Source organism: Falco biarmicus, chromosome 7 (genome assembly GCF_023638135.1).
Source record: "Falco biarmicus isolate bFalBia1 chromosome 7, bFalBia1.pri, whole genome shotgun sequence".
In the NCBI taxonomy this organism is placed as follows: Eukaryota; Metazoa; Chordata; class Aves; order Falconiformes; family Falconidae; genus Falco; species Falco biarmicus.
The window spans coordinates 55,609,411-55,623,921 of NC_079294.1; the positions used below are offsets into that span (position 1 = coordinate 55,609,411).

Consider the following 14,511-nt stretch of genomic DNA (forward strand, 5'->3'; position numbering starts at 1 on the left):
CAGAAGCGTGGCCTTAGAATCTCTGAAGATCTGCACAATCCAGGCCTGGTATTAGAATAGGCCTGTAATCAGAATTGTACTGAAGTTGCTGTGCTGAAGTTAACAAGAAAGGTAGCCTTGAGCTGTTCTTGAATCCTGAGACCAAGTAATTATGTTGTGCCAACCGGCCGTGGCTGTAACAAGCTACAGCTGCTGGGAAAGCAGGTGCAGGGCCAAGAAAGATAGGGACCGGTATGGGAAAATAGGGAGTAACAAACTACAAGGCTGAAGCACAGCAACACAATTAGCCACATGGATAGAATGCTTATTTTAGTCATGATAATTAGGGGTGTGAGAGCCGCCCGTGTTTAGAGACTACTAACCGATTATATTTCTGCTTTACGAATACGCATGTGTATCGGTTCTATATAAGTAGTGTTAGAAACTAATAAAGTTGAGCAAGATGCATAACTCATATTGAGCGTCTTCTTGACTCCAGTGAACCCTTCTTCCAACAGCATCTCATAAAATGTTCTTAGAAAATATGGAGGGATGAGAGAAATGAGAGAGGATTTAGAAAGGATGGGGGAGAAAAAAAGGTTATTTATTAAAGACAAGAAAATGTAAGATATTTAAGGGATTCCTCACACCCCACACCCCCCGTTAAAGCCTCTGAAGCTAGAGTCATTAGAAGTGAAATAATCACTGGAAGAGATGTATGTATGTATTTGCAACTGGAAGTTCCAGAGTATTAGTAATATTAATAAGATCTGACTGGAATATAAATCTCCATCCTTTGTAGCACAGGAGATAGGAATTTAAGTATAAAGTTTTCCAGGGAAAAATTTATCTCCCTTCACTACAAAGTTTCTTGCACTTTTGACTTGTAAGTTGGTGCCAACAGAAGAAGGATCCTGAATGGACCTCTCTTCTGGTTTATTTTGCAAGTGTCATAGTGAGAACTCACTCATTTGTCCAAGTAAGCTGGCAGTGTGAAATGTGTGTGACATAGGTGATGTTTCTGCAGATACACATCAATACAAGACTTTAAAGGTTGATCCAAGACCTTGCTCAGTCCCTTTTGTGTCCTTCTGCAGCTAAATCTGCTGCTTTGACTTAGAAATGTTAGTGACATTTACTGTGTCTTCTATGAGTGAAATACATAGCTTTGCATTGGAGATCTAGTTTTTAAGTAATAGACTTTTTTATTAATGTACTGGAGCTATTTTGTGTAAATTCAAAACACCAAATCCAGGTAACCATAACTATGTCCTGTCTTGTAAAGTGTGTATACATAGCATGTTCTTTCTGGCAGGAATAAATAAAAAGCTGCTTCATTTCAGTATATTCTCTGTGATTAAACTAAAAATGACACCTGGATGACCAAGGTGGAAGACCAGCACTCCACATCTCTTAAGACTTCTGTTTTCCATGAATGAACTCTCCAAAACTGAAGGATACACTCTGGATGACTACAGCTGCCTTCTGGAGTGGTAGGAGATTTTGAGTTACTGTTACATTATAGTCATTTTAGCCAATGCTGCTATTGGAACACCCTGATTTACAACAAAACAAAACACTATCCCCTCCAACTACCAACTCTTCGTTACTTCATCTAGGAAGCAGGCAAATAGGATTTTGACCACTATGTGCAGTTTTAGCCTTTCCATTTTCAATATAGTAGAACTGTGAAAGCTTTGGAGGTGAGCAAGGAAGATAAGGGTATGTAAAAGGAGTGTAAGTGAGGTAAGAATCTTTCTAGGAAAAAATAACATCTCTTAGAGTGGAGAATGGTCTATAACAGTGGTCCTCAAACTTTTTAACCAGGGGGCCAGCGCGTGGGTGAAGTGGCAGGCAGTCATCTGCGGCTGCTTGGTTTCCCCCCCCCAACCCCCGGCGGGGGGGTGGGGGTGGGTGGGGTGGGGGGGTCTGTAAATACCAGGGGCCGGATTGAGGACCCTGGGGGGCCGTATCTGGCCTGCGGGCTGTAGTTTGAGGACTGGTCTATAAAAAATGAATGGCACAGAAGGGGCGTTTAGAACTTCCTTGTTTCATCATTGTCTGCGCTTGCCTGAAGTTTGTCTTGCAATACAGACAACTAAGAGATATTAAATAAAGGTAACGGGGAATCTTTCCTCATCTTATATTTACTTATTAATTTTATCTTACAGTTTCTTAGACTGATAGCAGTCTGTTTATGGAGACATCATGGTGTAAGTCTAGGCTCAGAACTATAAACTACAGAAGTCTCTTTTGCCACTGCAGCTGACAGCAAGGCTCCTTATGCCATGGTGCAGGTCCTGCTGTAAGTCTGAAAATGTGTCATGCAAGGTTTAAAAAAAAAAATCACATGCCAAAAAGACCTAAAGTAAGTCATTTTGACTTTCAATTAAATCTCTTTCCTCTTGTACTTTTGAATGCTCTTGGAATGAGGAATATAATTCAGTACTCAGATTCCATTCTGTGCAAGCATTCATCCAGATGATATTGATGTGAGTGACTGAAGGTGAAGAACAACCCAGGAATAATATCCGTTGCAATGGATTTCTTGCTCTGAAAAAAAGTTTGAAACCTCTGTGAGATCTACTTTTATACACATATATATATATAACTAAATAGTAACCACTATCATTTGAACATTGCTTTGGGATATATGTAATAGAATATAAAAATTAAATCTTCAGTGATATACATACGAAATCTTAGCTAATGTGTGCAATGTTTAACTCAATTTTTCTTCATCATATTTTAAAAGAAAGAAAACGGGGGAGAGTAGACTCCTTGATTCTGGATCTTTTCCAAATAGTTCTAAGTAATTGTATACTTTTGAGGAACTTAAACATACTTGAATGTTTATCCAAATGTGTTTGGCTTGCCTTTCAACCCATGTTCCCCAGCAGCAGTTGCTTTCTATAAGCTAGACTTTATTTTGGCAGATACAGTGTTACTGTTTGTTTGAGGAAAGTTGAGCAACAATGTGCAAGCTCCCTCCCGGGTGTTTGGCAAAGACAGCGAAATAAGACAATATTGCGAGGCACTAGCACGGAGCTGCCAGTATGACCTATTTTTGGAGGACATCTGGAAGTTTCAGCGTCCTGCTAAATCAGTCCTCAGATGTAATAGTTTTTATCAGAGATTCTCAAAGTAATAGTTGTCTCTCTTTATGGAAATGTATTTGGATAATCGGAGCCGCATTCCTTCCCGCCGTGTGTAGGTGGGAGTGATGCAGACCAGGAGCGCCTTGCCCTTGCCGTGCCGGTCGGCGGGCCGCCAGCTCATCACCGAGCGGCCTGCGCCGTTACCGTGCGCCCTGCGGTGCGCGGCGAAGAGCGACCGCAGGCGGCACCCCGGGGGCGGGCGGTCCGGGCCGCGCCGGCTCGCAGCGGGCCGCGGTCACCCTGTGCCGCCGTTCGGCGGGCGGGCCAGCTGCGGCGGGGCGCTCTTCGCTGGGGCTGCCGCCGGCTCCCGGGGCCGCCGCCCTTCCGCGACTGCCGCCGTGCTCCAGGGGAGCGGCGGGAGGTCCCCGGGGCACTCCCCGGCCCCGCCGCCCCCCGCGGGCCGGCGCCGCCGAAAGCCGCGGGTGGGCCCTGCCAGCAGCTTCCGGGGGCGGTGCGGCGGGCCGGAAGTGGCCTCGAAGAGCACCGGAAGCTCTTCTGCCCCTAGCAACGGCGGCGGCGCGGCCGTAGCGACGGGGCCGCCATGCCCGTGTGGCTGCGGGAGTACAGCTGGCGGCAGACCGCCTCCGCCGTGTACCTCTCGCTGCCCTTGCGCGGCGCCCGGGTCACCGCCGCCAACATCTTCTGCACCGAGCAGTACCTGAAGGTGGGCGGCCGCGCAGCACGGCGTGCGGGCCCTGCCGTGGGATGTGCCGCGCCCGCGGGCCTGTGGCTCGGAGTTACTTTATGGCTCTGTTAAAAAGCACACGCTTCATACGCCGTGACGTTAAGCGTATAATATTTTGTAACAGTTACGCTACAATCTCTTTTTGTATGCTGCAGGCTGTTACGTACCTGTCCCACTAGAGATAATGCCTTTGCCACTGTTGATTCTCCTCCATATTAATAATGCTACTCAATAGGTGCTAGCTGCCTTTTCTCTTGTAAATGGCCTGAATTAGACACTCTGCTTATACTATGAATAATAATCCTAAATTTGAGGTCCACGGCTTCTGTTGCAGTGCTGAACCAACTTTTTCAATCTTTTTTATCTGGTCTCACAACATGCATAACCTCCCTACTGCATACCAAGCAAATCCGTTTTGTCAATAGCACATGTTTCTTGAGGTTTGCTGTATGCTTGTACTGAGTATTTTGAATATGTGAGATTCAATTCAATCTTTTTAATATTGGTTCAAATTAATTATCTTTTTATAGGTAAGCATCCCTCCTTTCTTATTTGAAGCCGTTTTATATGCTCCTATTGATGACACAAATAGCACAGCAAAGATTGGAAATGGAATCATTTTCTTCACTTTGTATAAAAAAGAAGTGGCCATGTGGGATTCCCTAACTCTAGTAAATGGTAAGTTCCTTAATGTGAAAATTAGACTGAGTGTTAAGAAACACAAACTGTGAAAAAACTTTGCAAGCTATAATGAGCAATGTGAAATTTCTGCTGCTAGATATCTGCGAAGTTAAACATTGTTCTTCATTTTAAAAATAGAAAGCGTATGAAAACAGGCACAACATCTACTGGCTCTAATGTGCACAAAACAAAAAGAATTTTTTTGTAAAACTTACATTGTGTGTGTGAGCAAATCTGAGTTTTTCTTTTTTAGAGAAAAGCTTGTGGAATTTGAACTGTGTTGTGTTTTCCTAGACTAAGTAGCTAAAGGAATCCTATTTTTATGAATATGGTGTGTAACGGCAGACATTCACGCCTAAATCACTAAAATAATTATTTTTTTTTTAAGCTGACAAGGAGAAACTGCAATATCTGAGAGAGAATGCTGTTCTAAAAGCTCATGAAAAGGCAAAAGAGGAGGCAGAAGCAAAAAAAGTTGCAAAACAGGAACACAAAAAATATGCTTTGGAGGCCACAATGAAGGTAAGGTTAGAAAGGACTCTACAGCACATGTACAGGTAAACAATTACCAGCTAATCTGGCAGCTGCTTGCTTAAATGGACCTTGAAAAATATGAAAAATACTCATTTTTATTACAGTGGTGGAGAACCTTGTTATTTAATTGTACTTAAAACACATTTATTACCAAATATGAAAATGATACAGAAAAAATACTTAAAAGTTGCCATTTTCCATTAGTAATACTAATGAAAATTTTCGGTGAGGCACTCAGATTTTTATCAGTTAAAAGGAGACTACAGTCATGTGGCAAAACTGTAATCCTTTCTGGCCTTGCATCAATGCAAGTATTTAGTCATTTAGCACTGTCAAAAATACTGTTTTTTTAAAAAAAATCTTATATTTTATTGTTATATTTTCTATCAGACTTGCTGTTCATTTCTTTTTGTGTGTGTGTGTCTCTGTCATTCTGTGTTTTATGTATATTTTATGTGTATTTATTTTCAAAATTTTTATGTATGTAAAAAGTCTGGTCACTTCATTTGTGTTTAAACAGATTTTTTTAAAGTATACAATGAAATTTTAAGACTGCATATGCAACTTGGACCAAAATTAACTGCAGTTAGTGACTTTCTGAGTAGTGATGTTGTATCTATTCTGCCTATGTAATAATCTCAAAGAGGAAAAATAAGAAATAATGTACTAAAATGAAGCTGTATGTTTTACATTTCTGTGTATTCCAGAGATCTGTGTTGATACATGGCTAGGATTTTCATTGTTTAGAAGTAAAACTTATTTCTGATTGGTCCTGATGTGACTTTTAAAAGCTAATCAGAAATCTTTACTCTCCCAATAATTTTTAGGCTTCTTTCATGATGCTTTGCTTGGGAAAATAATGGTAACTTTTACATAGTCATGTTGTTATGATCAGATGTTGCATGTTGCATTCAAACAGCTAGAAGAAGCAGAAAGAAAAAGAATTGAAGATCTGAAAGAAAAGGAGCGTCGGAAGGTTACTAAGGAGTTGGAGTTATGGAAAAAACAGCAAAGAGATGCTGAGAAACAAAAGAGGGTACAAAAAGAAGGGGAACTGCATCAAGAAGCAGAGCAGTTAAAGGAGAGGAAAAAGGGGAAAATGAGCAAAGCTAGGATTCCTACTGAAGGAACTTCTAAGACTGGACTCAAACCTACTGGAGGTTGTATTATTGAAGTGTGTTTTATCACTCTTTAAAGTGTGGATGTAACTTTGTTCCTAGATATTTCTAATTCATCATTTGTCTTTGTCTCTACCATAAGGAACTAATTCTTCTCCCTTGCAGTTATTTTAGTGTCTTTATTTTCACGCAATTTGTTGAGCTAAAGCATGTGAGTTCTTAGCTCTTGTTTAAGTCCTTGGAAGTACGAGGACGGGTTTTGTTCTAAGCTTTAGAAAAGCAAACCAGAAAGCCTTTCTGACAGTGTGATGCTGATTTTCTGAGGGTGGAGTTCATATTACCCTAATTTACCTAACTGCCGGTTTTCACAGAAATGCATAGTTTCCTTTTGCTCTCTCTATCCCACATCTTGACCACACAGAGAGCCAATTCAGGAAACTAAACCAACAGGAAATATTTCATTTTTGTTTTGTTTCTATGTTTTGATGAGGTTACTTTTAGGTCTTGCAGTTGCCCTGTCGGAGAATTGTGTAAGTGACAGAGATAGCGGTGTAAGATGAGTTTAAGGTAATATGTGACAGATAATGTAGCCAGTAAATAGATGTCATGATACAGAAAGAACAAACATTTTTTGAACTTACTCTTCAAAAGAACAAGTCTAAACCTTTCTCCAGCTGTTAGAGGTGTAGTTCAAATGTGCAGAGTTTCTGTATTAGGTGTACTTTGGACTTTGGTAGAAAACCAGAAAAATCTCTTTTGCTTCGTTTTTCATTTCCAGTACTCCAATTCTTTCCATAGGTCATGGTTCCTATAGTATGTTTTCAGAAGATTTAAAGGAAGAGCAGTTACCAGCTCCTCGATCTGCTGCTACAATTAAAATCAACTTTACATCACGAGTTTTTCCTACAGCTCTGCGAGAATCTCGTGTCGCAGAAGAGGAGGAGGTGAGGATCATTCTCTGTTTTGGTATGATGCTTCTATGTCTTCCAAGGTGGTGAATTATTTACTGTGTATTCAGTAAGTTGACAGAAACGTTACCTGTGATATGGAAACTTACCTGTGCAAGATTCTTCACTTCCAAGGAAGGCTGTTCTTATTTAAATTAAAATTATAAGAAACACTTTTATATAAAAATTATTTTCACCAAATGTGATTGTGTAGATTAATAAACAGCATGTTCCTTTTTTGGAGAGGGGAAGAAAAAAGGCAGCAATATTGATTGAATTCCTCGAAGTACAAAATTTGAAATGTCTTTACTCTTATATTTAAGATTCTTTAAGTTCTGTCTTCTTAAAAAGAAGCTTACAGTTACAGAACTTTGAAGTTCTTTTGAATGAACACAAAGGCATTTGGAAGTTCCAAAACAAGCGAGCAAACAAAAACATAGTTAGGGGTGCAGTAACCTTACTTCTCACATAGTAATAAAATAATTGGGGGAACTTGGAACTTTTTCAAATGTGACATTATTTCATATTTTTCTCTGTTCAAAATATGTGGCAAATAGAATTCTTTTCATAGGAGTGAGTGAACAGATGAAAGCAAAATCCTTTTTTGGATTTGAAGTTTCCTTCAGAAATAATACTTGCATGTTGTATATTTGCAGTGGCTATGTAAACAAGCAGAAGCTCGAAGAACAGTGACTGCTGATTTGTCTGAACTGGAAGATTTAAAAGAAGAGGAGAAGAACCCAGACTGGTTAAAGGACAAAGGAAAGTAAGTTAGATTCCATTTGAAGATGTATTTAAAATGAAATGTTAGTTATATAGTGTGCGACTATTGTTTAGTTTTGATATTTTCTATTTATACTAGACACAGATGGTGAATGTCTGTGTAGTAGAGAATTTATTGATGTCTTATGGTGTTTGAATCTGATAAAGTCATGAGATGCAATTGCTGAAGCTCATGATGGACAAAATCATTGTGAACACATAATGCCGATTCTTCTATGAGGACAGTTAATTCAGTGCAATATTATACCTGGGTGGATTTCCTTTAATTTTTCCTTTTTATTGAGAGGTTAAACATCTGTCTAAAACCAGCTTCAGGAATTTGATAATAATATTGGTATATTTATACAGCTTTCAAAATTAGTCCTGTGTCTCATGGACATGTCCAGCTCTTACTGTTCTTCATTGGTTTTGAGCAGTGACTATTTTTATTGTGTGTCTGTATGCTATATTGTCAGCATCAAGTCTGACTGAACTTCAGCTGTGTTGTTCTCAGAAAAAGCTATCAATGGCCATTTCCAAGGAGAAGCTGCTAAAACCACAAATTTTTGAAAACAAATTGTTAACAAGAAGTAGGTATTTATTTTGTGATTTATCACCTTGTTTAAAGTGCATGTTTTGCTTTTTGTTTTAAACTTAGCAAAATGTTTGCAACGGGCAACTATCTTGCAGCTGTAAACGCGTATAACCTCGCAGTGCGGCTAAACAATAAGCTTCCCCTACTGTACCTGAATCGTGCTGCTTGCCACCTTAAACTGAGAAATTTGCATAAAGCTATTGAGGATTCCTCGAAGGTATAAATATATGGGCTCTCAGACTGTCGTCTTATATATGATTGTGATTTACTACTGTGATGCTTCTGTTTCAAGCAGATCTGTGAAGCCTCGCTAGTGCAATTCAAAATTTTTAAGTTCAGAATTGATATAATGAAGCCATGGTGAAATATTAAAATTTGATAGTGATTAATTAATGAACTTTCACAGATTTAAACCAAACCAAACCAACAACAAAACCCCCCAAACCGTGCTTCCACACGTTTGGGATGAATGGCCGTATGTTGACTCAGTACACATTTCTTTACAGGTAAAATATTGCAGCAATATATACACTTGAAAAAAAAAAGACAACTTTGAACTGAAAAGAAAGAAAATACAGATACCTTTTGTATTATGTTGTGGTGTTCTTCGTTTGGTGGGAACTTAAAAAAAAAGGGTGGTAGTAATGAGAAATACCTTAATAAAAAACCCCAACAACCAAAACTCAACAAACCAGACATTTTTAAAGGAGGGCTGTATCATCTGGATGTTTTAGCAGCTGTTATTTGTGCAATGAGAGAGGAGTGATCTTGAATGGCACCTGAATAATCTGGAGAAAGTTTTCCCATAATTATTATTCTTTGAACTAGTAAGTACTTGAGGCTTGAAACTTGTTTTTTTCTAGTGACTACAACAACACAGGTGCTTTTATAGGGCTGGGGTTTTGTTTTTTTGGGTTGTTTTTTTTTTTGTTTGCTTTTTTTTTGTGGCATGGTATGCAGTATCGTGTATGAAGACAGAATACATTATTTGACTGCAATAAACATTTATTGCAGTATTTGTCCATTTTTAGCCATGGCAATGAAACTGTATTTAGCAAAATGTGGTGTGACAGATATAAATCTTGATGAATAGATTCACAAGCCATATAGTTAAATTTGAATAGTTATTTTCTATTTCTATTTGAATAGTTATTATGTTGCTGTATAATAATAGTAATTAGGTGAGAGAAGTGTGTGTAAATCAGAAAAACACTATAATGAAAAATTTACCGCTAAAGATACCGGGTGTTTTCATTTGTAAAGGCGCTAGAACTATTGACACCACCTGTTCCCGATAATGAGAATGCTCGAGTGAAAGCGTATGTGAGACGTGGAACAGCATTTTGTCAGCTGCAATTATATACTGAAGGTGAGACCTTGATTTTGTGAAAACATGCACATGAATTTATGGTGACGTGACAGTAATTCAGTTTAGCTCAATGAGAATGCTCACACCTTTATTATTTCAGGAGGAATGTCAAAGGAGGCCAAACAATCTATGTCTCTTTGTTATGAACCTTTATACCATATTCCTTAATTTATTATTATTATTATTTATTTACTGGCTAATTACAATTGCACTTGAAAAATCTTTACACGTTTTCAGAAAATAAATTGTACCCTTAAATTAAAGAGTATCAATTAGTTTTTACGTTGAGGAAAAGGCTTTAGCAAGTTGCATATCCTCTGTTTGATCTGCTGGGTCAGTCTTTCCGTATGTAATGGCCAGCTATTGACCATAGCAGCTTGGTGGCCATGGCATGTATTAGTGAGGAATGATTGGAAGGTCAGAGATGAGGTATTTGCATTGGGAAGCATTCAGATGTAGGATGCAAACTGATATAAAACTAGGTTGTGCTAATTTTGCTCTTCATGAAGCAATGTTTTGTTGGTCTTGAGATTATATTTACAGTGTTTCCAATTATAGAACAAACTAACTAAAATATTTCTATAATATTTGCTTGTGAAGTGCTTAGTAAATGTATCTTTGTGACATGATGTATGAAACCTGTATTGATGAGCAAAATGTTTCATCAAGAAAATACCTAAATTAAGTGTCCTTACTGAGTTCTCCAAGACTATCAGTTTAGTTTTGTAAGGCAAATTTGCAAGTGGAAGTCGATAACAGAAAGTGAAGTATATTCAAAACAGCAGTGTTGAAATACTAAGCTTTTTCCCATTGTTTACCTTTTTCTACCTATAAATCGCTTTGTCATTCCCTTACAGCTTTATTTGCACTTGGAAACCTTAGAAAAAAGAGAACAAGATTTTATTTTACTTCCTGTACTCATGGCTTGCTTTCCAGCCTCCCCTCCTCCCACCCCCACCCCCCCACCCCCCGCCAAACTCTAGTATTCACAGTTCATGTCTTTTTTTTGTTTTGTTTTCATGCACTTTCATTCTGTGACTCAATTTTTCTCTCTTCTGCTGAACACGTTTGAACACTCCCCTCATGCATGCACGCACACAGGCACACACACACGTGAATGAAGTTCTGTTTTCATGTTCCAATACCTGGAAATGTTTACATAGCCATGTTTCCACTAAAATGGTTTGTAAAATAATGTAAACAAAATACAAATTTATTTACTGACAAAAGTTAAACCTAACATCATTCTGATTTCATCTTGCTCAACAGCGAAACTCAAGATCAGTATTTTATGTCTATGACTAGAGAGCAGTTATTTCCAGTTAGTTGCTGAAGAGGATGTTTTTCTTGCATTATTGATTGACATTCTTATTAATGTATCTATATTAGGTCTCCAGGATTATGAAGCAGCTCTCAAGATTGATCCTAAAAATAAAACTATAGAAGAAGATGCTGAGAAGATTCGAAACCTAATTCAAGGAACAACACAGGATTCTTAATTTAAAAAAATTAAAAGGAGGTTTTTGACAGGAACACCTTTTGAGGGCATCAGAAGGAATCTTTAATACGTTGTCAACTAGACATTTTTCTGTTTCACTCAGAACGCCTACAGTATTGGTAAAAGATTGGATATATGAATTACTATTTTTGGAAAGTATAGTATTATAACAAATACGATTAGATATATTTTGTATCATTTTGATACAGTTGTAATGTTTTTGCTTTCTCTGAAATATTGGTGGGCCAAATATTAAAACATGCTTTTGGGACTTGATTTAAAGTTACTCATAACTAAATGAAATATTTGCCTGGAAATATCTCCTGAATCTAGACAATGGATTTTCGAACAACTTCACTAGCTCCATATAGTCAACACCTGTTAGCTTCTTGTCTTTGCTTGTTCTCCACCAAAGCTGAAAAAGTTATGTGTTATATGATTATGGTTATATGCTTTCCTCTTTTCCTATTGTTCATAGTGCTTGCTGTATCTGAAACTAAGACCGTGAATATATATGCTCTAATTCAGGCATCTAATTTGGAAAACCTCCACCTGGAAGCACAGAGGTAGATACTATGTAGTGCAGAACATTCTTTTTAGCGTTAAGTAAGGTACATTGAATATTTTCAGACTATTATGAAACATTTGTTTGGGCTGACCGAACAAGGTAATTGGAAAAATTATAAACCTGTGGTGTTGTATTGTAGTGTAGTGGTAAATTAATCCTGTGATAAGTTGTCCTATCAATGAATATGACTTACTACTTCCATCCTACTACAATTAGTAATCTTACAGTGTGGCTGTACAGCATATTCTGTAAAAATCAAAACCGTTGTTATTTATATGACAATATATACTTTTCTTGAGCTAGCATTTTAATTTGTACTCTGTTAACATTGGCCAGTATCTCATGAATACTGGTGTGATTAAAGATTCTCAAAAAAGGGACCATCCTAGTAACATTACAAGTGTTGTAAAATTACATGACACTGTGCTTTGAAGCCCTGCACCTGTTGTTTTCGATAGTGGAAGAATGTTAATATAGAATTGTATTGTTTATATATATGTTAGTATTTGTATTCTTGTGACAACCTGAGACACTGGACTTGAAATGGTTCTGTTTTGTTAGGCATTTTATCCAAAATGTGACTGTTTCAACTACACTCCTTTCAGTGGCAGCTTTAGCAGATTTCTGAATTTTGCACATCAGTCTGTTCCCTGAATACCATTTATGACTGATTTCTGTCTTCAGGAGAAAATATTTATTGTGCAGATGTATGTTACTCTGTGTAATTTTTGTACTCTTGGAACAGGGAGAAGGTGGTGGGCATCGCTGCCAGCTGCTTTACTTAGAGCCTTGAGAGGAGTGCTGAAGGTGAGCCAGAAATGTCTGGGGTAGCTGCTGTTCCTTCTTTCCTACAGATACCTACTGCGCTGCAATGGAAGGGGGTGAAAATACCTTTTTTTTTTTTTTAATAGCAGTTGGAAGGAGGGCAGTGCAGGAGCTTTAACGCCTCGTTTGAGTGTAATGGTATACTTGCCAAAATACGACTGTTTTCTTTCTTATAATTACTGAGGGGAAGGTGGGGCTAAAGAGGAGAGACACTGGCAGTGGGGGAAAAAAAATATGCTAAGAAGCAGATGCTGATTGCAAGTTCCTGATTTTCTGTGTTCGTTCCAGAGCCTATTAGAACAGTCTGTATACATCTGTATAGGCTGTTTGAATTGTAGTGATCTGTTATAGCTACTCAAGGCTGTTTTTGATGTAGACAGGCACCTTTTTCTACTGCTGTGAAATAGAAATGATATCTGCCTGTTTAATCCGATTATATTGGGAGCAAACGGATGCTAAACTTTTCGATACTTAAGCTGACAGTATGTACACCGTATCAGTCATATGTGTTATGGTATTATGTCCTGAGACGTAGGAATGTGGAGACTGACTTTCAGTTTTAAAACCAGAAAATACTTTAATTAAAACAAATAAACCTTGAGGTCAATGTCTCTTGCACTTAATTATTTTTAAAAATTAGAGTTACACATTTGTGATACCAGTTTCACAAGTTTTAATTTTATGGGTTTAGGCCTGATTGGGAGAAGTGTGTCTTCCAATGGGTTACATCCTTTTTGATACGTCTTATTCAACTCATATGCTGGTTTTGGCTGGGGCGGAGTTAATTTTCTTCATAGTAGCTGGTATGGGGCTGTGCTTTGGACTCAGTGTTGAAAACAGTGTTGATAACAGAGGGATGTTGTAGTTCCTGCTGAGCAGAGCTCACACAGAGCCAAGGCCTTTCTGCCTCTCACACCCCAGCAGCGAGCAGCCTTGGGGGGGGCAGCAAGAAGTTGAGAGGGAACACAGCTGGGACAGCTGAGCCCAACTGGCCCAAGGGATATTCCACGCCATAGAACATCATGCTCAGCACATAAAGCTGGGGGAAGAAGGGGGGGGGGGGGGGGGGGGGGGAAGGTGTGTGTGTGTGTTTGTTTGTTTGTTTGTAAGTGATGGCATTTTGTCTTCCCAAGTAACCGTTACATGTGGTGCAGCTCTGCTGTCCTGGAGGTGGCTGAACACCCGCCTGCCCACGGGAAACAGTGAACGAATTCCTTGTTTTGCTTTGCTTGTGTGCATGGCTTTTGCTTTACCTATTAAACTGTCTTTATCTCAAACCGCCAGTTTTCTCACTTTCACTCTTCCGATTCTCTCCCCCATCCTGACATGGGGGAAGTGAGTGAGCAGCTGTGTGGGGCTGGAGTGATACCACAACAACCCAGCAGATATTGACAGTTATTCCCAGAATGACTGAAATAACAGTCAGGTTTGTTTTCTTAAAGCTAAGTGTCTAGTTTAAATCTATGATAAAAGGATGGAGATGCATTTTTACAGAGTGTGCTGGAAATTGGGGTAGTCATATACCCTGCTTCTGTCAACGGCACAGTTGAAAAATGATCTTGGAATGACCCACAAGTGAGTAAGTGTCTTGAAAAGGTTTGATCCAGTGAATGAGAAATACAGGGTACCATCTGTGAGACAGGTGGTGTAGCACCATATTAACTTGAAGCTGTTGTTTCAAACAGTAAAACCTGAGGCTTTGTTAGAGAACCATGGGTCATGAGTGTTGCAGGGGTCAGCATCCAGGAAAACACTGGGTTGCCAGGATTTGTACAGAGGCAGATGAGGAGAT

General features: G+C 38.8%; 1 protein-coding gene across 1 annotated transcript; it reads left to right on the plus strand.

The window, feature by feature from the left end:
• Positions 1-3,608: 3,608 nt before the first annotated feature.
• On the plus strand, positions 3,609-13,299 carry DNAAF4 (dynein axonemal assembly factor 4). The gene is made up of 9 exons (XM_056347580.1): positions 3,609-3,801; positions 4,353-4,500; positions 4,892-5,025; positions 5,957-6,197; positions 6,954-7,099; positions 7,759-7,868; positions 8,523-8,676; positions 9,723-9,828; positions 11,218-13,299. Exons 1-9 carry the CDS (start codon positions 3,679-3,681, stop codon positions 11,325-11,327), a joined length of 1,272 nt encoding a protein of 423 aa, XP_056203555.1. The 5' UTR covers positions 3,609-3,678; the 3' UTR covers positions 11,328-13,299.
• The last annotated feature ends 1,212 nt before the right edge of the window (positions 13,300-14,511 follow it).

Coding starts and splice junctions, on each gene's coding strand:
- DNAAF4 (XM_056347580.1), top strand. CDS start 3,679: ATGCCCGTGTGGCTGCGGGAGTACAGCTGGCGGCAGACCGCCTCCGCC. Junction 7,100..7,758: donor GTGTCGCAGAAGAGGAGGAG/GTGAGGATCATT, acceptor GTATATTTGCAG/TGGCTATGTAAACAAGCAGA. Junction 7,869..8,522: donor TGGTTAAAGGACAAAGGAAA/GTAAGTTAGATT, acceptor TTTTAAACTTAG/CAAAATGTTTGCAACGGGCA.